Source organism: Hypomesus transpacificus, unplaced genomic scaffold, assembly GCF_021917145.1.
Source record: "Hypomesus transpacificus isolate Combined female unplaced genomic scaffold, fHypTra1 scaffold_176, whole genome shotgun sequence".
Lineage (NCBI taxonomy): Eukaryota > Metazoa > Chordata > Actinopteri > Osmeriformes > Osmeridae > Hypomesus > Hypomesus transpacificus.
The window spans coordinates 23,136-44,353 of record NW_025813730.1 but is presented as its reverse complement, the minus strand read 5'-3'; the positions used below and the strand labels follow the sequence as shown (position 1 = coordinate 44,353).

Here is a 21,218-nt window from a genome sequence, read left to right as displayed (position 1 = left end):
CCCCCCCACACACACACACACACACACACAAACACACACAGCAGTATGCTATTGTTTCCAGGATATTTCGGGCCTTTTTCTGCTCCACCCATCCTGAGTCTGCAGCTGGCTGATCTGTGTGTGTGTGTGTATAGCTGTGTGTGTATGGCTGTGTGTGTGTATGGCTGTGTGTGTATAGCTGTGTGTGTGTATGGCTCTGTGTGTGTATGGCTGTGTGTGTGTATGGCTGTGTGTGTGCGTATGACTATGTCTGTGTGTATGTACGGTGGCCAACCCGTGCACAACACAACAATATTAGTGAAGCAAACAAAAGTTAAAAACAACAACATTAACACACAACACAATGACATTAACAAAAACGAAACATTTATAAAAACAATCTACTACTTACAACACCACAACATTAAGTGACAACACAACTTATTATGACATAAGCACAGCCATCAGAGGGAGCGTTACGCCACATATCCTCTCAACCAATCATATCGTCTCCCCAGTTCCTGCAGCTGTTTCTGACCTGCGATTGGACAACAACGGCAGCCTGGACACGCTGAGAGCTTCCTGGGTCAGAGGGGAAGGCGGCGTGGACTCCTACCTGGTGACTCTGTCCTCCGGGTCAGCGACCAATCAGGAGCGGCGGCTGGCGGCCAACGTCACTGAGGTTTTGTTCCAGGGTCTGACCCCTGGCACAGCCTATCAGGTGTCTGTGAGGTCAAAGATGAGAGAGCACACTAAAGAGGCCAAGGTCAAGGGAAGAACAGGTAGGTAGTCATTGTCATGATTATTGGAAATGTTGATAATATTTGTAGACACATTTTGGTCAAATTCCCCTCTGTACGTGTAAGATAATTGTATCTGCAGAATGAAACAAGCGTTTTCTCTGTAATAGTTGAGTTTGTGATTTTCCTGATGTTCCAGTGCCGGATCGAGTGACCTCCCTCTCTCTCGTGGCTCTCAGCGACGGCAAAACCCTAAAGGCCACGTGGTCGCCCCCTAGAGGCCAATGGGAGAAGTACAGCGTGGTGCTGTGGAACGGCTCTCTGGCCCTGGTGAACAGGACCGTTGGCAGGCCCACCCAGCAGTTCTCGGGACTAGTCCCGGGCAGGACCTACCGGGTGGAGGTCAGCTCGCTGAGCGGCCTGCTGGGCCACGCCGCACTCTGCCAGGCCAGGCTGCGTGAGTGGAACTGCAGCCCTCCTTTTCAGTTTTGAACGGGAAAGTCGTCTATGATGGGCGAATGTTCAAGTGGGATAGTCTAGCCCCGCTGTCATTAAAAAAATTATTTAGCTTGTCTGCGTTTTATCATGTCTTTTTCAATGCAAACTGTACCTCCTGTCTCTCTCTCTCTCTGTGTAACTCTCTCCATCTCTCGCCCCCCCTCTGTGTCTCCCTTTCCTTCTCTCTCTTCCCTCCTCTCCCCCCCCCCCCCCCCCCCCCCCCCCCCCCCCCCCCCTCCATCCCAGCTCCCAGGCCCGTCCAGCAGCTGATGGTCCGTCACAGTGATGAGACGTCCCTGAGTGTGTTATGGAGTCGCCCAGTGGGGGAGTGGGACGGGTACACTGTGCTACTGAGGCCCAGGGCCGCCGGCCCGGGTGGAGCTAACACCCAGACCAGAATGCTCGCCTGGGATGCCAGGGAGTGCACGTTTAACGTCCTCACACCTGGCCGGCGCTATGAGATCACCGTGACGACCAGGAGCGGCAACCTGAGCGTTTCTACAGCCGTGACGGGACATACCAGTGAGTCGTCGGTTTCTGAGGGCGGGAAATTCCAACTGATATCTGCTGCTGGGCCCTGTTTAATATGTGCTGAGGGATGGGTACAGTTGGGTATCATCTGACACGATGGGCTTCCGTGTTTCGAAGGCAGCTACTGCTGGAAGGCCGTTATACGGGATGTCTCCCCTGGGTTTTACCGACAACACATCTCAGAGCCCCCCCTCCCTTCTCCTCCTCTCCCCTCTCTCGTCTCCTCCACCCCCCCCCCCCTCCTCCGCCCCCTCCCCTCTACTCCGCCCCCTCCCCTCTCCTCCTCTCCCCTCTCTTCCGCCCCCTCCCCTCTCCCCTCTCCTCCGTCCTCTCCCCTCTCCTCCTCTCCCCCCCTCCCCTCCTCTCCCCCCCTCTCCTCCGCCCCCCCCCCCTCCTCTCCTCTCCCCTCCCCCAGCTCCCGCCCAGGTGGCCCAGCTGCAGGTGAGTAACGGGGGCAGCACAGACAGGCTGCAAGCCCAGTGGCAGCACGCTGCAGGAGAGCTGGACTCCTACCGCATCCTGCTGGTCCTGGACAGCAGCGTGATCAAGAACGAGAGCGCAGCAGGCCTCACCAGCTCTTACAGCTTCGGGGGCTTGAAGCCTGGCGCCCTCTACAGGGTGGTGGTGACCACCGTTAGGGGCGGACTGGCCTCAAGGCAGAGCGTGGCAGAGGGACGCACAGGTAGGGAGGTTCACCTATTTCTGTTTATTTGTTCACCAAGTATTATTTACTTGTATGTGTGTGCTGTATATTTAATTATTTTGTCTGTGCTGGTTTTGGGGTGTAATTTATCGTTTTGTGATGTTTGGGTGATGATGGGTCAGAAGGTACACATGAACATGGTACTTTGTATGTATTGTTATGTTGATCGAAATAAATGGTTGGTTCCCATAACACTGTTGAGTGATACAACGTCGACAGGTCTGTATTTGAGACAGCCAGGATACTGTGCAGGACTCTGGAATTAGTCTGGAATGTACAGGAATTCAGGACTACATCCGACATGTCGATGCCTTTCTTTCTTTCCTTTCTTTCAAAGAGCCGGCTCTTCCGGCCGGTGAGGAAGAGGATGCTGACCCTGTGTGTGTCCAGCTCATATGCAGGACCGTTAGCTCACAGGAAACATCTAGAGTTTCTCACGAACATCGATTACCTTTAGGAAATACTATAAGGCTAATGTCCTAATACATTTAACAGTGAACCTTTTACCCGTTCAATACATTTCTTAGGTTTTGTGAGTACAAACATAACATAAGAACCCTAATTACACATTCTTTTTGTGTGAAATAATTCTTTATTTAATCGTCTCTGCAACTTCAGTTGTTGTAGATGACCCATCTTTTGTAGATGAGCTCCTACATTTCATTCGTTTCATTTCATGTCATTCATTCATTTAATGTCATTCATTCATTTAATGTCATTCATTTCATGTCATTCATTTCATGTCATTCATTCATTTCATTTTCTGAAGTATAGGTTTCAGTCTTTTGGTGCCTTTTCCTTTGCTGCATTCTGTTCTTTCACTAGTCCAATCACTACAGCCAGAAGGCGGTGGTCATCTGACCTCATCACTGGAGGAAAAAACATCCACGTTTTTATTGTATTTTTATTTAACCATTATTTACCCAGGCAAGATCATTAAAAACAAATTCTTGTTTACAGTGATGGCCTGAAAAGTAGTTTGCTTTCTTCTCGAGGTGAACTTCTATACTAGTATACCACACATACCAGTAGGGGGCACTAGCTATATATGAGGACATGGTAATCTACCACTAGGTGGCGCTAGCTATTCTTGAGAATGGTAGCCTACTACTTAGTGGATTTAGTCCAGTTTGTGTACAAAGTGGCACATGGCTTTGGACGAGTCTTACCTGAAATCTTCTGTTCTCATTGGCTCACCGCTCCAGTGGCTCCTCCCATTCTGCATCAGATGCTGTCTCTTCATGTTCAGGTTTCTCCATCTTCTGCTCCCTTCCTCGCCTCTCCTCCTTGGTTAGGTTTCTCCATCTTCTGCTCCCTTCCTCGCCTCTCCTCCTTGGTTATATTTTTATCCAGATCCCTTTTTCTGTCTTCTGATTGCTGGTGGTTCTCTTGAACCCTCTCATCTTTTTTTTTCCTCTTTCTTTCTTTCTTTTCACTTGGATTGATTTTGCATCTTTACATTAGGGTTAACTTTCTTAATGAAATTGTAAACCATCTCTTTCTTTGCTCATCCTTATTTCTTTAACAATGAGCTTCTGTCTTTCTTTCTCAACATTTTTTCTCTTGTTCTGTCTTTCATTTCTCCTCACTTTTCCTTCCTTCTACAGGTGTTTTTTGTTGTTTTTTTCTCCATTTTCTGCCTCCTCTTTCCTGAGTTGTGCTTTTCTCCTCCTTCCTCTGTTTGTGTTTTAGAAAAAACTCATCCTTCTGTTTTTCCTCAATTTCTCTCTTTTCCTCTCGCTCAGTTTTTCTTCCTTTATCTCCCCTATCTTCCCTATTTCTCTCCTCCTCTCATCCTCCTTCATAAAAATGTCTATCCTCTCTTCCACATTCATCTTTATTTATTTCAATAACTTCCTCCTTCCTCTGTTTTTATGTAATTTTCCTCCGCCTTGTTCCTCCGTATCATTCTTTTTCCACCTTTTTGTTATTCTTTTGCACCTTTACATCGGGGTGACTGTATTTCTTGAAACTAACAAAGTAAACCAAGACTTCCGTTTTTCTAGCCTCCTCCTCTCCGCTTGTTCTTCCTCCCATCCATCCTCCCACTCTTCCTGTTTCCTTCGCTTCTCCAGGTTCCTCGCCTCTACTTTCGCTCGCTTTTTCTCTTGTTCGTTCTTAATTTTTTCATCTCTCTCTTTTTGTAGTCTTTCCTTTTCCAGCTTCTTCGCTATTTCTTTTGCTTGTTTTTTCTCATATTCTTTCTCTATTTGTTCCTCTCTCTCTCTCTTTTTTCTTTCCTTCTCCCAGTACTGTCTTCTTGCTTCATTATCTCTTTGCTCTGCCTCCTTTTTCCTCAATTCTCTTTTCTCCTCCTCCTCTTTTCTACGTTTTTCAACATCTTTTTCATCCATCAGTTTTTCTTCCTTTCTGTCTGTCCTATGTTTTCCTTCCATTTTCATCTTCAACCATTTTTCAATCTCTTTCTCCTCTTTCTTTCTCCGGCATTCTTCATTTTCCTCATCCATCTTCCTCTGCATTCCTCTCCTTCTCTCTTCCTCCCTCAGCAACATTGCTATCCTTCTGTTTTCCACATCCATCTTTATTTGTTTCATAAACTCTCTCTCCTTCCTGTTTTTTTCGGCCTTTTCCTCCGCCTTGTTCCTCTGTATGATTTTCCTGATTTTATCCTCTTTCTCCTTACGAAGGATCTCTTCCCATTTCTCCTCGTCTTTCTTAAATCTTTTATCAGCTTTCTCCTCCTTCTTTCTAAGTTTTTCTTTCTTATCCTCCTCCTCCTTCTGTCGTTTTTGTTCTCTTTTCTCCTCCTCCTTTTTAAGTTTGTCTTTCTTTTTCTCCTCCTCCTTCCTAAGTTTTTCTTTCTTATCCTCCTCCTCCTTCTGTCGTTTTTGTTCTCTTTTCTCCTCCTCCTTTTTAAGTTTTTCTTTCTTATCCTCCTCCTCCTTCTGTCGTTTTTGTTCTCTTTTCTCCTCCTCCTTTTTAAGTTTGTCTTTCTTTTTCTCCTCCTCCTTCTGTCGTTTTAGGTCTTTTTTCTCCTCATCCGTCATCAGTTTTTCTTTCTTTTTCTCCTCCTCCTTCGTAAGTTTTTCTTTCTTTTTCTCCTCCTCCTTCTGTTGTTTTTGTTCTCTTTTCTCCTCCTCCTTTTTAAGTTTTTCTTTCTTTCTTTCCTCTTCCTCCTTTTTAAGTTGTTCTTTCTTTCTTTCCTTATCCGTCAGTTGTTTTTGTCCTTTTTTCTCCACATCCTTCGGTTTTTCTTCAGTTTTCTCCTCCTCCTTCCTAAGTCTTTCTTTCTTTACCTCATCTTCCTTCTGATGTTTTTCCTCCTTTTCCTTTTTCTCCTTTTCCTCCTTTCTAAGTTTGTCTTCTCTTTTCTCCTCCTCCTTCCGACATTTTGCTTTCCTTACTGCCTCCACCTTTCTAAGTTTTTCCTCCTTTTCTTCCTCCTTTTTACGTTTTGCTTCCTTTTTCTCTTCTTCCTTTCTACATTTTTCCATAATTTCTGCATTCTCCTTCCTAAGTTTTTCCGCCTGCTCCTTTCGAAGTTTTCCCTCCTTTTCCTCCACCTCTTTCCTATGTTTTTCCTCCCTTTTCTCCTCCTCCATTTTCAGTTTTTCCGCCTTTTCTCTTTTTTTCCTCTCTTCTTCCATTTTCTTTCTTCTCTGTTTTTCCATCTTCCTTCCTTCCTCTGCTTTCAGTTGCTCCTCCTTTAATTTCTCCATTGTCGCGTGTCGCAAGCATTTTATCCGTTCCTTCCCTCTTTGTTTCTCGCTCTCTATTTTCTCTCTCTCCTCTGTGAGCCTTTCTTCATACTCCATCTGCAGGGTCCTTAACTTCTCGTCCAGTCTGGATTTATCAGCCTTCTTTGCTTCCTCCGTGGTCTTCTCCAAATTAGCCAGCCGTTCGTTTTCCTTCTTTACCTCTTGGTGAAATTCTCTTTGAAGACGAAGGATTCTCAACGGAACAGTCCTTCGAAGAAAACAGGTTTTTAGGAGTTTCCCTTCACTTGCCTTTGTGGTTTCTCGAAGAGCCGTAAGACTGACAACCTTCTGCTCTTTCGTTTGTGTATCACCTGAGCTGGGTGTTTGTGTATCATCTGAGCTGGGTTGTCCTGTTGTCATCTGCAGCTGCTCACACCTCCTCTCCATCTCCTTTTTCAAAACCTTGAGTAACTCGGCCAGGTTCCTCTTCCTCTCTTCCATCAAGACCATCAGCCTTTCCTCCCACCTCCTCCCGATCTCATCCTGCTCCTCTCGCAAGTCACGCTCTGTGGACTTGACTTCCTGCCTGACCGGATCTGTGTCTGCCTCAAAGCCAGACATGTCGCACTGCAGTGTGTTGCATGCTGTAGACCCAGGCAGAGATGCACAACTTGGGGAGCGAGGAGTTGCCGACTTAGGGCCCGGGGAAGAGAGGATCTTCTTCCTCTGACGGCGGGGAGTGGGTGGCAGTGGTCTGTTGATCTGCTCCTCTTGTAAGCCACAATCTGTGGACTTGACTTCCTGTCTGTCTGGAGCTGTGCCTGCCAGAGAGCCAGACATGTCGAACTGCAGTGTGTTGCATGCTGTAGACCCAGGCAGAGATGCACGACTTGGGGAGCGAGGAGTTGCCGCCTTAGGGCCCGGGGAAGAGAGGATCTTCTTCCTCTGACGGCGGGGAGTGGGTGGCAGTGGTCTGTTGATCTGCTCCTCTTGCAAGCCACAATCTGTGGACTTGACTTCCTGTCTGTCTGGAGCTGTGCCTGCCAGAGAGCCAGACATGTCGACCTGCAGTGTGGTGCATGCTCTAAACCCAAGCAGAGATGCCGGACTCTGGGAGCGAGGAGTGGCCGGTTTAGGGCCCGAGAGGACCTTCTTTTTAGAACGGTGAGGAGTAGGTGGCAGTGGTCTGTTGATCTGCTGATCCTGCGCCTCTCGTGAGCCAAGTTCCGTGTACTTGACTTCCTGCCTGCCCGGATCTGTGTATGCCTCAGAGTCAGACATGTCGAACTGCAGTGTGTTGCATGCTCTAGACCCAGGTAGAGATGCCGGACTTGGGGAACAAGGAGTTGCCGACTTGGGGCCTGGGGAAGAGAGGAACTTCTTCCTTAGATGGAGCGGAGTAGGTGGCAGTGGTCTGTTGATCTGCTGCTCTTGTGAGCCACGTTCTGTGGACTTCACTTCCTGCCTGCCCGGATCTGTGTCTGCCTCAGAGTCAGACATGTCACACTGCAGTGTGGTGCATGCTCTAGACCCAAGCAGAGATGCCGGACTCTGGGAGCGAGGAGTGGCCGGTTTAGGGCCCGAGAGGACCTTCTTTTTAGAACGGTGAGGAGTAGGTGGCAGTGGTCTGTTGATCTGCTGATCCTGCGCCTCTCGTGAGCCAAGTTCCGTGTACTTGACTTCCTGTCTGTCTGGATCTGTGTCTGCCTCATAGCCAGACATGTCGAACTGCAGTGTGTTGCATGCTCTAGACCCAGGTAAAGATGCCGGACTTGGGGAACTAGGAGTTGCCGACTTGGGGCCCGGGGAAGAGAGGAACTTCTTCCTTAGATGGAGCGGAGTAGGTGGCAGTGGTCTGTTGATCTGCTGCTCTTGTAAGCCACGTTCTGTGGACTTGACTTCCTGTCTGTCTGGAGCTGAGCCTGCCAGAGAGCCAGACATGTCGAACTGCAGTGTGGTGCATGCTCTAAACCCAGGCAGAGATGAGCGAGGGGAAGAGAGGAACTTCTTCCTTAGACAGACGGGAGTGGGTGGCAGTGGTCTGTTGATCTGCTGCTCTTGTAAGCCACGTTCTGTGGACTTCACTTCCTGCCTGCCCAGATCTGTGTCTGCCTCAGAGTCAGACATGTCGCACTGCAGTGTGGTGCATGCTCTAAACCCAAGCAGAGATGCCGGACTCTGGGAGCGAGGAGTGGCCGGTTTAGGGCCCGAGAGGACCTTCTTTTTAGAACGGTGAGGAGTAGGTGGCAGTGGTCTGTTGATCTGCTGATCCTGCGCCTCTCGTGAGCCAAGTTCCGTGTACTTGACTTCCTGTCTGTCTGGATCTGTGCCTGCCAGAGAGCCAGACATGTCACACTGCAGTGTGTTGCATGCTCTAGACCCAGGCAGAGATGCACCACTCGGGGAGCAAGGAGTGGCCGACTTAGGACCCGGGGAAGAGAGGAACTTCTTCCGTCGACGGAGGGGAGTGGGTGGCAGTGGTCTGTTGATCTGCTGCTCCAGAGGAGCCTCAGAGTTGTTAGCAGTCAGGGAGGTTATTTTGATCTGTTCCAAACCTAGAATCGCTGTGGGGCTTTCACCCTTCTCCAAAACCTCGAACTCTAACCCTTGATCACTCTGTTAGATGGATACATGGGAACATTAGAATACAGTAAAACTGGATTTCTTCCTTTGGCTTGCATAAAAAAATACCACACACAGTACATGATCTTATTACTGCATGAATTACTGCATGTCCACTAGCATTGTCCTCAACATTATTGGATGCAAATAAAATAACCATCCAATGAAAACATGAACACCCAAAGCTTTTCATAAAAACAAGTACAGTGTTAAAAAAAATAATAATCAAGCAAGTCATAAAGTAATCTTTAAACTTATCGTCCTTACCTTTTTGGACATCCTCTCCAGACGCCTAATTTCCTGTGAGATCGTTTTGGAGATGTCTTCCACCTTGTCCTCCAGCAGACTCTTGGTCTGGTCTCCCTGTTGTGTGACTTGTCTCCCCAGGTCCCTCGCCAGGTCATCCAGCTTCTCCTCCAGGGCTCTGATGGCCTGCTCAGAGGCTACCGTCTCAGTCCATTCCTTCTGAAAACCTTTTCGCCCCAGAATCTTAGACTCCAAGAGCTCATGGTCTTGCTGCAGTTTCTGCAAAGTCTCGGACACTGTTCTCATGTGGCTTTGGAAGCCAGGAATGTCACATTTGCATGTGTGTAGCTGCGGATGAAATGAGACAAATATACCTTTAGTATGCTGACATTGATAGGAAATACAGTCATATTAATACATTGATTGATTGATTGATTGTCTAGATTTGGATCAAAATCAACGTTGTGCTTACTGGCGGTTTCTGTTTCCAGAAAAGAAAAGGCATGACCTCCTTCTGGGTTTCAGGTTGACCCCCTTTGAAAAGGAAAAACAGAAATAAAAATATTGCAATTATAGCCTGTAAATCTTACCGTTTGAAACTACCAATCAAATATACACAACCTATCAGGGGTTTTCCAAATGGCAGCAATGAAGATAGTATTCAGTTAACCACTTTCTCAGAAGACCACCTCAAACAGTAAATGTGTTGTTCTGCTGTCTGTACGGATTACTGCTGTCAACTCTTACACTCAACACTAGTTATTAGTATGACGAAGTTGGTGATGCTTAATTTGATCGAATAAGCATTGTGACGTCTCATTGCACTTTTCTTGCCTGAACAGATCCAATTGACCTTTCGCAAAAGCCCCGCCCACCTCAGTTATCGTTGTTAACGCGTTAAGATTTGCTTTTTGTTTAGCGGGTACCACTGTAAACTTGCTAGCTAACTAAATATTATTAGTATGACGAAGTTGGTCAAGTCGATTGTATCGGAATAATGATTTAGACGTAATTGCAGTTTTCATGTTGTCCGAGCAAACTGCGCAAGCCCTCTTTGTAGGCCTATAGGAATACTTAAATTGCTAAACCCAAACATGCCCGACAAAGTTGAAATCGACAAAGTCTCTCAAAATTGTCCTAGCTACAGGTGTATTTTTCTAAATTTAAAGACTCTGGGAGTCTAAATATGGGATAAATATTGGTTTTGAACCAGTTGAAGTTATAGAAAACGTAATGTTCGTCAAATTATGCATCCAGTCATCATGTTTTAAGCTTCGCAGCATCAAAACTTGTTTTTTGGAGATTAAAGAGGCGTATTTCAAGTGATGAACATTATTGAGTTTTTGCTCTACTTATCTAATTTTGCCTAAGGAAATATCAATATTTCGTTTCTAACACAGGCAAACCATTTAAATGTCAAAGGACTCACCTGAATTGCAGTCCGCTGTGATGAAGAACGATATAAAGAACGATAGACATCGATGTCTTAAATAGCGTTTGAACACAAAAACCTCGTCTGCATGGGTTCATGCAGCGACAGAAAGTTAACGCGCCTCTGACCAAATGCTTAGAATTTTGTAATTATATGTATTTGCATGCCATTATGACGTAATAACAGTTGCATCACGAACAATCTGAACGGGTAAATAACATTAATAAAATATGAATATATTATTATAACGATATTTTCAACGATGGCCAGAGTACAGAACGAATAGTAAAACAATTATGGAATAAAGCATTAACAATGAAAATAAAGAAAGGCCTTTACCAGTACGAAAAATTATTTCGAAACATATATCCCTAGATGTCCATTATTAAAAACCAAGTGAGTTCCTGCACACCGGTGATGATAGCCCTTCTACGACAATGCGCAGGATAGTCATAGCAGTCCAAAAAAAATTAATTAACTGTTAATATGCGCAATATGCGTAATATAAGTTGCCCTTAAATATTTCAGGGGTGTCTAATTTAAAACTATTTAACAACAAAATAGCACATCGGTGTTGTGTGTACCAGGGGAGGGGTATTTACGTGAGTTTGGGGAATTGTAGGCGACAGAGGCCTGACTGTAGGGTTTAATTTGAAAGCAGGAGGGGTTTTACACAGTGTTTGGTGGTGATGGGGAGAATTCAGACCTGACAATTTGATAAGTGTCAACAATTACAAAGTGCTTTAAGTTATTGTTACCCCCAGTCCTACCTCTTCTCTCTCTCTCCTCTCCCCCATCACCCCCCAGTCCTACCTCTACTCTCTCTCTCTCCCCCATCACCCCCCAGTCCTACCTCTACTCTCTCTCCTCTCCCCCATCACCCCCCAGTCCTACCTCTTCTCTCTCTCTCCTCTCCCCCATCACCCCCCAGTCCTACCTCTACTCTCTCTCTCTCCTCTCCCCCATCACCCCCCAGTCCTACCTCTACTCTCTCTCTCCTCTCCCCCATCACCCCCCAGTCCTACCTCTACTCTCTCTCTCCTCTCCCCCATCACCCCCCAGTCCTACCTCTCATAATGACGCTTCCTCCTCCCCCCCAGTCCCGGCTGCAGTTGGCGAGGTCACTGTCAGCAACAATGGTCGTATGGACTTCCTCAGCGTGTCCTGGCGCCCGGCCCCGGGCGAGGTGGACAGCTACCTGGTCACCCTGAGCGACCGGGAGAAGACGGTGCACACGCTGGCCGTGTCCAAGACCAGCCCGTCATGCGTGTTCAGCTCATTGGTCTCCGGGCGTCTCTACGACATCTCCATCGCATCCCGCAGCGGCTCCTATGAGAACCACACGGTCGTGCAGGAGCGCACACGTAAGTCCCCTGCCGTCGCAGGCGTCACATGACCTGTAGCACGTCACATGACCTGTAGCACATCACATGACCTGTAGCACGTCACATGACCTGTAGCACGTCACATGACCTGTAGCACGTCACATGACCTGTAGCATATCACATGACCTGTAGCACGTCACATGACCTGTAGCACATCACATGACCTGTAGCATGTCACATGACCTGTAGCACGTCACATGACCTGTAACACATCACATGACCTGTAGCATGTCACATTACCTGTAGCACGTCACATGACCTGTAGCACATCACATGACCTGTAGCATGTCACATGACCTGTAGCACGTCACATGACCTGTAGCATGTCACATGACCTGTAGCACGTCACATGACCTGTAGCACATCACATGACCTGTAGCATGTCACATGACCTGTAGCACGTCACATGACCTGTAGCATGTCACATGACCTGTAGCACGTCACATGACCTGTAGCAGACTCTTTCATCTGAAGTGATGGTAGCAGATAGTGCTTGTGGAAAGTACTGCAGTGAATCAAGGATTAGAAGTGGATGGTTCTATTATTTCAGTGGTTAGTCACCTCTTTCATCACCTTTCCTCACCTCTCTAATCACTTCCTCACCTCTCTAATCACTTCCTCACCTCTCTTATCACTTCCTCACCTCTCTAATCACCATCCAGAGCCGTCCAGTGTGCAGAGCCCGACAGCGATCCACTCTGCCCGTGACGACTACCTGAAGGTGTACTGGCGCCATGCGGCGGGGGACCTTGACCACTACCAGGTGGTCATCAAGCATAACAACGTGTTCCACCAGAACCAGACGGTGCAGAAGACCCAGAACGAGTGTGTGTTCAACGGCCTGGTGCCGGGGCGGCTGTACACGGTGGTGGTGAGCACCTGGAGCGGGCAGTACGAGACCAGCGCCTCCACCCACGGACGCACCTGTGAGTGACACGGAGCGTCTGCTTGTGTTTCTGCTGTGGGCCTGTTTTCCAGCCTTCTTCGTGTTTCAGGCTGTCAATTACGTCAGTAGTTGCTTTCCAAATCCAGATCCAAATCACATTACCTGACATTTTCTTCACTTAGCAGATGCTTTAGTAATCCAAAGCGACATACGAATGGTTGAGTTCTTATAAACCTATCAATCAGGAAAATGAAGTTATTGCAGTGTCTGTTGAGTGAACCATAACAAATAAACATGACTCAAGGGCATGACTCAAATTGGACATGTCGACACATGACCTTTGACCTCTGTAACCTTGTGGGTTTCCCTCCTCAGTCCCAGCGGCGGTGAGGGCTCTGGCGTTGGCGGGCCGCGGCACGGAGGAGCTGCGCGTGACGTGGTTGCCTCCGCCCGGCGACGTGGATCACTACGAGGTGCAGCTCCTCTTCAACGACATGAAGGTGTTCCCTCCCCTCACGCTGGGCAGCGCGGCCGGGGAGTGCCTGCTCTCCTCGCTCACGCCCGGCCGCCTCTACAAGATCCACGTCTCCACCTTCAGCGGGCCCAATCAGAGGGCTCAGTTCATCGAGGGCCGGACAGGTAGATGACCCCCTGACCCCTCAGCTGACCCTGACCTCTGGCTGTCAGGTCATCGTCTGTGGGAGGGATGGGGATGTGTAGCTTGGGGAAATGGACTCAGTTTGTTGAACTTTGCTGACCTTCTGATAAGCAGCTTAGTCAGATTGAGTGTCACCCAAGTTTAAATCCTAACAGTAGTGACAAACACGGGCAGAGTGTCAAGAATAGAAACATGTCTTCATAACATCCTAAAAAGCAGAGAGGTAAACCAGTATTGTGGTGACTTGATGCGTGTTCCTCTCCAGTCCCCAGCAAGGTGAAGAACATCCATGTGAGTAACGGTGGTCAGAGCAGCAGTCTGCGGGCCAGCTGGACGCCCGGGCGCGGGGACGTGGACAGCTTCCTGGTCTCTCTCCAGCAGGGGGCGCGCCGCCTGGAGTCCAGGCCCATCCAGAAGCACCAGAACCAGCTGGGTTTCAGCTCCCTGCAGCCTGGGCAGATCTACAGCATTACCGTGGTGGCCCTCAGCGGAGAGCTCAACAACAGCCTCACAGCCAACGCACGTACCGGTAAGCTCCATGATGTCATGAAAGAAGACTGAGTATATTTCAAGTATCTTTAGTAAATGTAATCAATGTCATCTAATCTCTACAAGTTGCATACAGGGGATTTGAACCTGGGACCTCTTGGTTTTCAGTTAAATACTCAACTGAACTACATCCATCCCTCGTGCTGTAACTAAAATAATCGATCACCAACACTCTACTAGTTCTTATATATTTCTCCTCCCTCCCTCCCTCCCTCCCTCCCTCCCTCCCTCCCTCCCTCCCTCCCTCCCTCCCTCCCTCCCTCCCTCCCTCCCTCCCTCCCTCCCTCCCTCCCTCCCTCCCTCCCTCCCTCCCTCCCTCCCTCCCCCTCCAGTCCCCTCAGCAGTGACAGGTCTCCAGGTGGATAACCTCCACAGCTGTAGCAGTCTGCAGGTGAGCTGGGAGGAGGCTCACGGCGTTGCCGAGGGTTACATCCTGCAGCTCCTGGACGAGAGGGGCGGGCTGTTGGCTAACTCCTCCCAGGCCGCCGGCACCACCCAGTACCGCTTCCACGGCCTCACGCCGGGCAGGAAGTACCGGGTCCTGGTCCAGACCGCCAGCGGAGACGTGCACAGCGAGGGTGTCCACGCAGACGCACGCACACGTAAGACACGCCTCTCAGGGACACGTAAGACACGCCTCTCAGGCACACGTAAGGCACGCCTCTCAGGCGTGTGTAAAACACGCCTCTCAGGCACACGTAAGACACGCCTCTCAGGCACACGTAAGACACCCCTCTCAGGCACACGTAAGACACGCCTCTCAGGCACACGTAAGACACCCCTCTCAGGCACACGTAAGGCACGCCTCTCAGGCGTGTGTAAAACACGCCTCTCAGGCACACGTAAGACACGCCTCTCAGGCACACGTAAGACACCCCTCTCAGGCACACGTAAGACACGCCTCTCAGGCACACGTAAGACACGCCTCTCGGCTGTCTTGCTGCGTTGCTGGATGTTCACGTCTGAGTGATACACAGTGCTCCACGTGGAGTGTTGCACACTTTGTGTACATTCAACTGTTTGTTGGGCTTTTGGTCAAATGTATGTGAAGTTGAGAAGCAATTATATGTTATGGTGAGAAAACCATAACATATAAGAGGACCTTTTTCGATGAAAGAATCATTTCCCTCCTCAGGTCCAGCAGCTGTGACAGAGCTGTCCATCCAGACCACCACCACCACTAGCCTGTCATTCCGCTGGTCTCCACCGGAGGGCGAGTTTGAGGGCTACGACGTGTTCCTGTATGCCGGGGATGACAGCCTCCATGACCGGCGCAGCGGTCTTCCCAGCACGCTGCGCTGCTCCTTCCTGGGGCTCACGCCTGGCGCCCCCTTCAGGCTGGTGGTGCTCACACGCAGCGGAGAGCAGACCAATGACTCTGCCATCTGGGCCAGGACCAGTACGCATGTTCACTCATTCATTCACTCATTCATTCACTCATTCATTCACTCATTCGTTCTGACCTCCCCCAATAAGGGAATGTAAAGTAAACAACCCATCCTCTTCCCTCTTCCTCCCCCCCCCCCTCCCGTCCCCCTTCCTCTCCCCCATTCCTCCCATCCAGTCCCTGCTGCAGTCACCTCCCTACAGGCGAGGAGCCTCAACCAATCAGAGGCCCTGCAGGTGAGCTGGGAGCGTGCGGAGGGTGAGGTCAGTGGCTACCTGCTGTCCCTCTACAACCCCGACGGCTCCCAGCAGGCTGAGCAGCACCTGGGGTCAGAGGTCAGGCAGCACGTGTTCCCCCAGCTGGTCCCGGGGCGTCTCTACAGCACCGTGGTGCTCACGCACAGCGGGGAGCTGTCCAACAGGGCCGCAGCCAGCGGCAGGACCAGTGAGACTCACCTCCACCTTATTCACTGAGCACACGCTTAGTTGAACTGTAGTACTGGAGTGTTTAACTGTAGTACTGGAGTGTTTAACTGTAGTACTGTAGTGTTTAACTGTGGTACTGTGTAACTGTCATGCTCCTCCTCACCCCACCCTCCTCACCCTCCTCCTTCTCCCCCCTCCTCATCCTCCTCCTCCTCACCCCACCCTCCTCACCCTCCTCCTTCTCCCCCCTCCTCATCCTCCTCCTCCTCACCCCACCCTCCTCACCCTCCTCACCCTTTTCCTCCTCCTCACCTTCCTCACCCTCCTCACCCTCCTCCTTCTCCCCCACAGCCCCCAGACCCCCGTCGTCCCTGACCTTCGGAGGGGTCACCAACACCTCCCTGGAGGTCACCTGGAGCGGCCCTCTGGGGTCGGACTACGATGACTTCCTGCTGCTGTGGGACCCAAGGGACCAGCTGGAGGTGATCAACCCCTACCATACCCGCACCTCCGGCAGCCGCATCCTCCGGGGCCTGTACCCCGGCCGGCTGTACCGCTTCAGCCTGCAGACCGTCAGCGGGGGAGCCGGGGGGAGCCCTGCCTTCAGCCTCGCCATCCACAAGAACATCCGCACCAGTAGGTGGCACCAGCGCTGCTCTTAAAACTGGGGAGGTGGTCTGCTATAGTGGGGTGGTTCCTTTTGTGGATGTCCCTTTATGTCTCTAGTATTTACCAGGATTAAAACAAACAAGCTCCAAGTAATAGTATAATAATAGTAGTATGATGCTAGTAGTATAATAATATTACACAATATTAGCATTTCATAGACACCTTCTCTTTATCGTTTTCTAAAACCAGTCCGGAACCTATGTTGCTGTGTAACTATGCTGCCCCTCTTCCACCCCCCTGCTGCTCTCCTTCTGCCCCCCTGCTGCCCTCCTTCTGCCCCTCTGCTGCCCCCCTGCTGCCCTCCTTCTGCCCCCCTGCTGCCCCCCTGCTGCCCTCCTTCTGCCCCCCTGCTGCCCCCCTGCTGCCCTCCTTCTGCCCCCCTGCTGCCCCCCTGCTGCCCTCCTTCTGCCCCCCTGCTGCCCCCCTGCTGACCTCCTTCTGCCCTCATTCTGCCCCCCTGCTCTCCCCCTGCTGCCCCCCTGCTGCCCTCCTTCTGCCCCCCTGCTGCCCCCCTGCTGCCCTCCTTCTGCCCCCCTGCTGCCCCCCTGCTGACATCCTTCTGCCCCCTCCAGAGCCGGAGCGTGTGCAGAGCCTCCACTGTCGTCCCCAGAGCTCCACCTCCATCTCCTGCTCCTGGGCGCCCCCGGAGGCTGACTACGACTCCTACACCATCGAGTGTCTCCACCGGGACTCCCGCACGCTGGTGTACTCCCGCCGCACCGGCAGAGACTCCACCGTCTACCACATCACCCAGCTGGACCCCCACAAACGCTACACCGTGTCCGTCAAGGCCATCTCCGACAGCATGACCAGCGAGGCCTCCGAGGACAGCGTGGTCACCATGATCGACCGTGAGAAGGGGGGGGGACTGGGGGTGTGGTTATGTTGAGGATAGATAAAGTCATCTATAGTATAGTCCCTCAGCTGTGCTTTACAATATGGGCACTGTATCCCTGTATGGTTACTATGATTATATTTATATAGCCACAACTCATAGTCCTACTAATGACAGACTCGTTTTCTACTCCGTCACAAGTGTGTTGTGTGTGTGTGTGTTATGTGTGTGTGTGTTGTTCAGGCCCGCCCCTGCCTTCCCTCTCTGCCCGTGTTAGTGACAGCTCTGCCCTGGTCACTAAGTCCTCCATCTTCTTCAAGTTTAACTGCAGCTGGTTCAGTGACGTCAACGGAGCCGTCAAGTTTTTCACAGTGATAGTGACCGAGTCTGACGGTACTGGAGCCATGCAGCTCTAACACACACACACACAGCAAGCTCTAACACACATACACACACAGCAAGCTCTAACACACACACACAGCAAGCTCTAACACACACACACACAGAATACACACACTCTTTTCACAATACACTGAGGTGAATGTTTTGCGTGACTGGGATGTGAAGCGTTGTGTTCTGTCATGTGACTCCAGACAGTGAGACCCTGCAGCCAGAGCAGCAGCACCCCATGCCCTCCTATCTGGAGTACCGCTCCAACAGCTCCATCACGGCCTACCAGACCAGCTACTTTCCTAGCCACTGTGCCCAGGGTCCTGACAGCGCCACCCAGAGCCTGGAGGTCAACCTGGGCACCGGCATGGACAGTCTGGGAGGGACCTGCGACCGCACACACAACCAGGACCAGGACCAGGGCCAGAGCCAGGGCCTTGACCAGGGCCAGGGCCAGGGCCAGGACCAGGACCAGAGCCAGGACCAGGACAAAGGCCCGAACCCATTCTGTGATGGACCTCTTAAACCCAAAACCCCATACAGGTAGAGAAAGCTCCATTTGACTGTCCGGTCTTATGCACATCAACATGTTTTTTTCAGGCTTCCCCAATTGAATAACCAGGCACCTCTCAGTCCTCATCTGCACTGTTTGTACGCTGCTGTGGATAAAACAGTCTGTTAAATGAGTAACACATATGGTGAACATAGAGGTGTAGCTGTGTGTAGACAGACTGTGTGAATATGGAGGTGTGTGTTAACAGACTGTGTGAACATGGAGGTGTGTGTTGACAGACTGTGTGAACATGGAGGTGTGTGTAGACAGATTGTGTGAACATGGAGGTGTGTGTTGACAGCCTGTGTGTCTCTCAGGCTCAGCGTGCGTGCCTTCACCCAGCTGGATGAGGACCAGCACGGCTCTCCTCTCTACACCGACACCTTCCTCTCCCTCCCCCTCGTCACCGAAGCAGGTGCGGATGCTCCTCACTTTGCTGTGGAACAGGAGGAGATAGATGGATGGAGAGATGACCATGCTGGGATTTTCACCCTAGATAGTTCTCTGCAACCTTTTTTACATTAAGGTGTTATATTACCTACCATGTAACTACAGCAGCACTTGACATTAAGTTTATGATGTCTATTAAGGTTATAGTAACTAGCATGTAGCCACATGGTGGTTAATGTGACCTTGCCTCACCCTCCCAGTGTGTGTCCTCCCCAGAGCCTCTGACTGGGGTGATCGAGGGCATCAGTGCCGGCACCTTCCTGGTGGCCATGATGGTGGCCATCACAGCTCTGCTCATCTGTAGACAGAAGGCTCACAAAGTGTAAGCATCTCCCCATATATACCATCGGTTAGAAAGATTCTGTCTGGTGTTCTGTGTTCTGTCTGTGGTTCTGTGTTCTGTCTGATGTTCTGGTGTTCTGTCTGGTGTTCTGTGTTCTGTCTGGTGTCCTGTGTTCTGTCTGGTGTTCTGTGTTCTGTCTGGTGTCCTGTGTTCTGTCTGATGTTCTGGTGTTCTGGTGTTCTGTCTGGTGTTCTGTGTTCTGTCTGGTGTCCTGTGTTCTGTCTGATGTTCTGGTGTTCTGTGTTCTATGTTCTGTCCGGTGTTCTGTGTTCTCCTGCAGGAGTCTTCAGGAGAGGCCAGTGGTCCACATGAGCAGGAGGTCCTCCTCTGGGGGGCACATGGGGGTCAGGGGGTAAGACACAGTCCTCCTCTGGGGGGCACATGGGGGTCAGGGGGTAAGACACAGTCCTCCTCTGGGGGGCACATGGGGGTCAGGGGGTAAGACACAGTCCTCCTCTGGGGTGCACATGGGGGTCAGGGGGTAAGACACAGTCCTCCTCTGGGGTGCACATGGGGGTCAGGGGGTAAGACACAGTCCTCCTCTGGGGGGCACATGGGGGTCAGGGGGTAAGACACAGTCCTCCTCTGGGGGCACATGGGGGTCAGGGGGTAAGACACAGTCCTCCTCTGGGGTGCACATGGGGGTCAGGGGGTAAGACACAGTCCTCCTCTGGGGTGCACATGGGGGTCAGGGGGTAAGACATAGTCCTCCTCTGGGGGCACATGGGGGTCAGGGGGTAAGACACAGTCCTCCTCTGGGGGCACATGGGGGTCAGGGGGTAAGACACAGTCCTCCTCTGGGGGGCACATGGGGGTCAGGGGGTAAGACACAGTCCTCCTCTGGGGGCACATGGGGGTCAGGGGGTACAATAATAATCATAATAATGCATTTGAATTGTTATTGTAAAGGCAATCTCAGGGTGCTATAGAAATGAGTGTACTAAAACATGTTCTTTTTCATCCCACTTGATTTCAGCAATCGACGCATTTCAAGGTATGTTAAGAGATGCTTGCTTTAGTTTCTGCTTAATTTCACAGTTGTTTTTGTATTGCCGTGTTTGTCTGGTTGGTTTTGCTATTGGCTGTTTGCCTCCCCTCTGCAGCCCCATCAAGACCCTGCACTTTGAGTCTCACTACAGCAAACTGCAGGCCGACTCTAACTACCTGCTTTCTGAGGAGTACGAGGTACCTATCAAGGACTTGTCTGTGCTCAAATACTAAAACATATTATTAAATGTGTTTTTTTTCAGAAAAATATACGGTTAGGGTTAATGTTAGGGCTAACTAAAGACCATGTACAAACACTAAATGCACGTTTACAATAGAGAGGCTTGTGTTCTGTATTTGACCCTTCATATACACACTGCCTGTATGTTGCTTCTACCACATGAATAAGATGTTCATGTGTGAATGAGCAGGATCTGAAGGAAGTGGGACGGAACCAGCCTCTGGACACGGCCCTGCTCCCGGAGAACCGAGGGAAGAACCGCTACAACAACATCCTACCCTGTGAGTGGATGACAGCTGGACCTCCACACGCCCTCAACGCTGTGAAGTGCATCCAGCTCGAGACGACTTAACCACATCATCCATCCCTTCATGTTTGTTTGATATGATCTTTCATGTGTGTGCAGACGATTCGACCCGTGTGAAGCTGTCGTACGTGGATGATGACCCCTGCTCAGACTACATCAACGCCAGCTACATTCCTGTGAGTGGATCATGAGGCGCAACTGAGATACACTTCGACTTTTCATTTCATTTAAGTTCAATTCATTTAGCGGACACTTTAATTTGACATACAAACACTGCATATGGAAAGTACCGTTGAAAATGAAGGATCAGAAGTGTATGGTTTAAACAGTCTTTTTGTTCACATAAGGGATAACGAAAATGTGATTTTGAGTTGCATGACCGTATCTAAGAGGTACTTTTGAACCTTCAGGGTAACAACTTCCGAAGGGAGTACATAGCCACACAGGGTCCTCTACCGGGGACCAAAGACGACTTCTGGAAGATGGCGTGGGAGCAAAACGTCCACAACATCGTCATGGTGACGCAGTGTGTGGAGAAAGGCAGGGTGGGTATTCCCAGTGGCTGCTGTTTCCTTTACAGTTATTATCATAACACGACACGATCTAGTGTTTGGTCGACAGATCTATGATGTCTTACAGTACATGGCCCTGTATAGGCACACTAGCCCGGTAGAGATTTCTCTGACCCTGGAGAGAGATACAACATGGTGGCTGTTAGCTGGTAGGAATGGGGGGCACAGGGG

The 21,218-nt window shown here is 50.2% G+C and overlaps 1 protein-coding gene across 2 annotated transcripts in view; it reads left to right on the top strand.

Annotated features, from left to right (window-relative positions):
* The window catches only part of LOC124489119 (receptor-type tyrosine-protein phosphatase beta-like), a 32,421-nt gene that overhangs the window by 7,837 nt on the left and 3,366 nt on the right, over nucleotides 1-21,218 (top strand). For both annotated transcript variants that reach the window (XM_047051773.1, XM_047051774.1), the window contains 23 exons: nucleotides 498-761; nucleotides 919-1,176; nucleotides 1,464-1,739; nucleotides 2,164-2,430; nucleotides 11,511-11,774; nucleotides 12,458-12,721; nucleotides 13,057-13,320; nucleotides 13,605-13,868; nucleotides 14,221-14,490; nucleotides 15,024-15,287; nucleotides 15,453-15,719; nucleotides 16,052-16,336; nucleotides 16,942-17,220; nucleotides 17,448-17,597; nucleotides 17,798-18,137; nucleotides 18,465-18,562; nucleotides 18,814-18,919; nucleotides 19,221-19,292; nucleotides 19,917-19,934; nucleotides 20,044-20,125; nucleotides 20,359-20,449; nucleotides 20,575-20,651; nucleotides 20,886-21,020. In XM_047051773.1, the coding sequence (XP_046907729.1) occupies nucleotides 498-761; nucleotides 919-1,176; nucleotides 1,464-1,739; nucleotides 2,164-2,430; nucleotides 11,511-11,774; nucleotides 12,458-12,721; nucleotides 13,057-13,320; nucleotides 13,605-13,868; nucleotides 14,221-14,490; nucleotides 15,024-15,287; nucleotides 15,453-15,719; nucleotides 16,052-16,336; nucleotides 16,942-17,220; nucleotides 17,448-17,597; nucleotides 17,798-18,137; nucleotides 18,465-18,562; nucleotides 18,814-18,919; nucleotides 19,221-19,292; nucleotides 19,917-19,934; nucleotides 20,044-20,125; nucleotides 20,359-20,449; nucleotides 20,575-20,651; nucleotides 20,886-21,020 (4,655 nt within the window). The remainder of the gene's footprint in view (nucleotides 1-497; nucleotides 762-918; nucleotides 1,177-1,463; nucleotides 1,740-2,163; nucleotides 2,431-11,510; nucleotides 11,775-12,457; nucleotides 12,722-13,056; nucleotides 13,321-13,604; nucleotides 13,869-14,220; nucleotides 14,491-15,023; nucleotides 15,288-15,452; nucleotides 15,720-16,051; nucleotides 16,337-16,941; nucleotides 17,221-17,447; nucleotides 17,598-17,797; nucleotides 18,138-18,464; nucleotides 18,563-18,813; nucleotides 18,920-19,220; nucleotides 19,293-19,916; nucleotides 19,935-20,043; nucleotides 20,126-20,358; nucleotides 20,450-20,574; nucleotides 20,652-20,885; nucleotides 21,021-21,218) is intronic.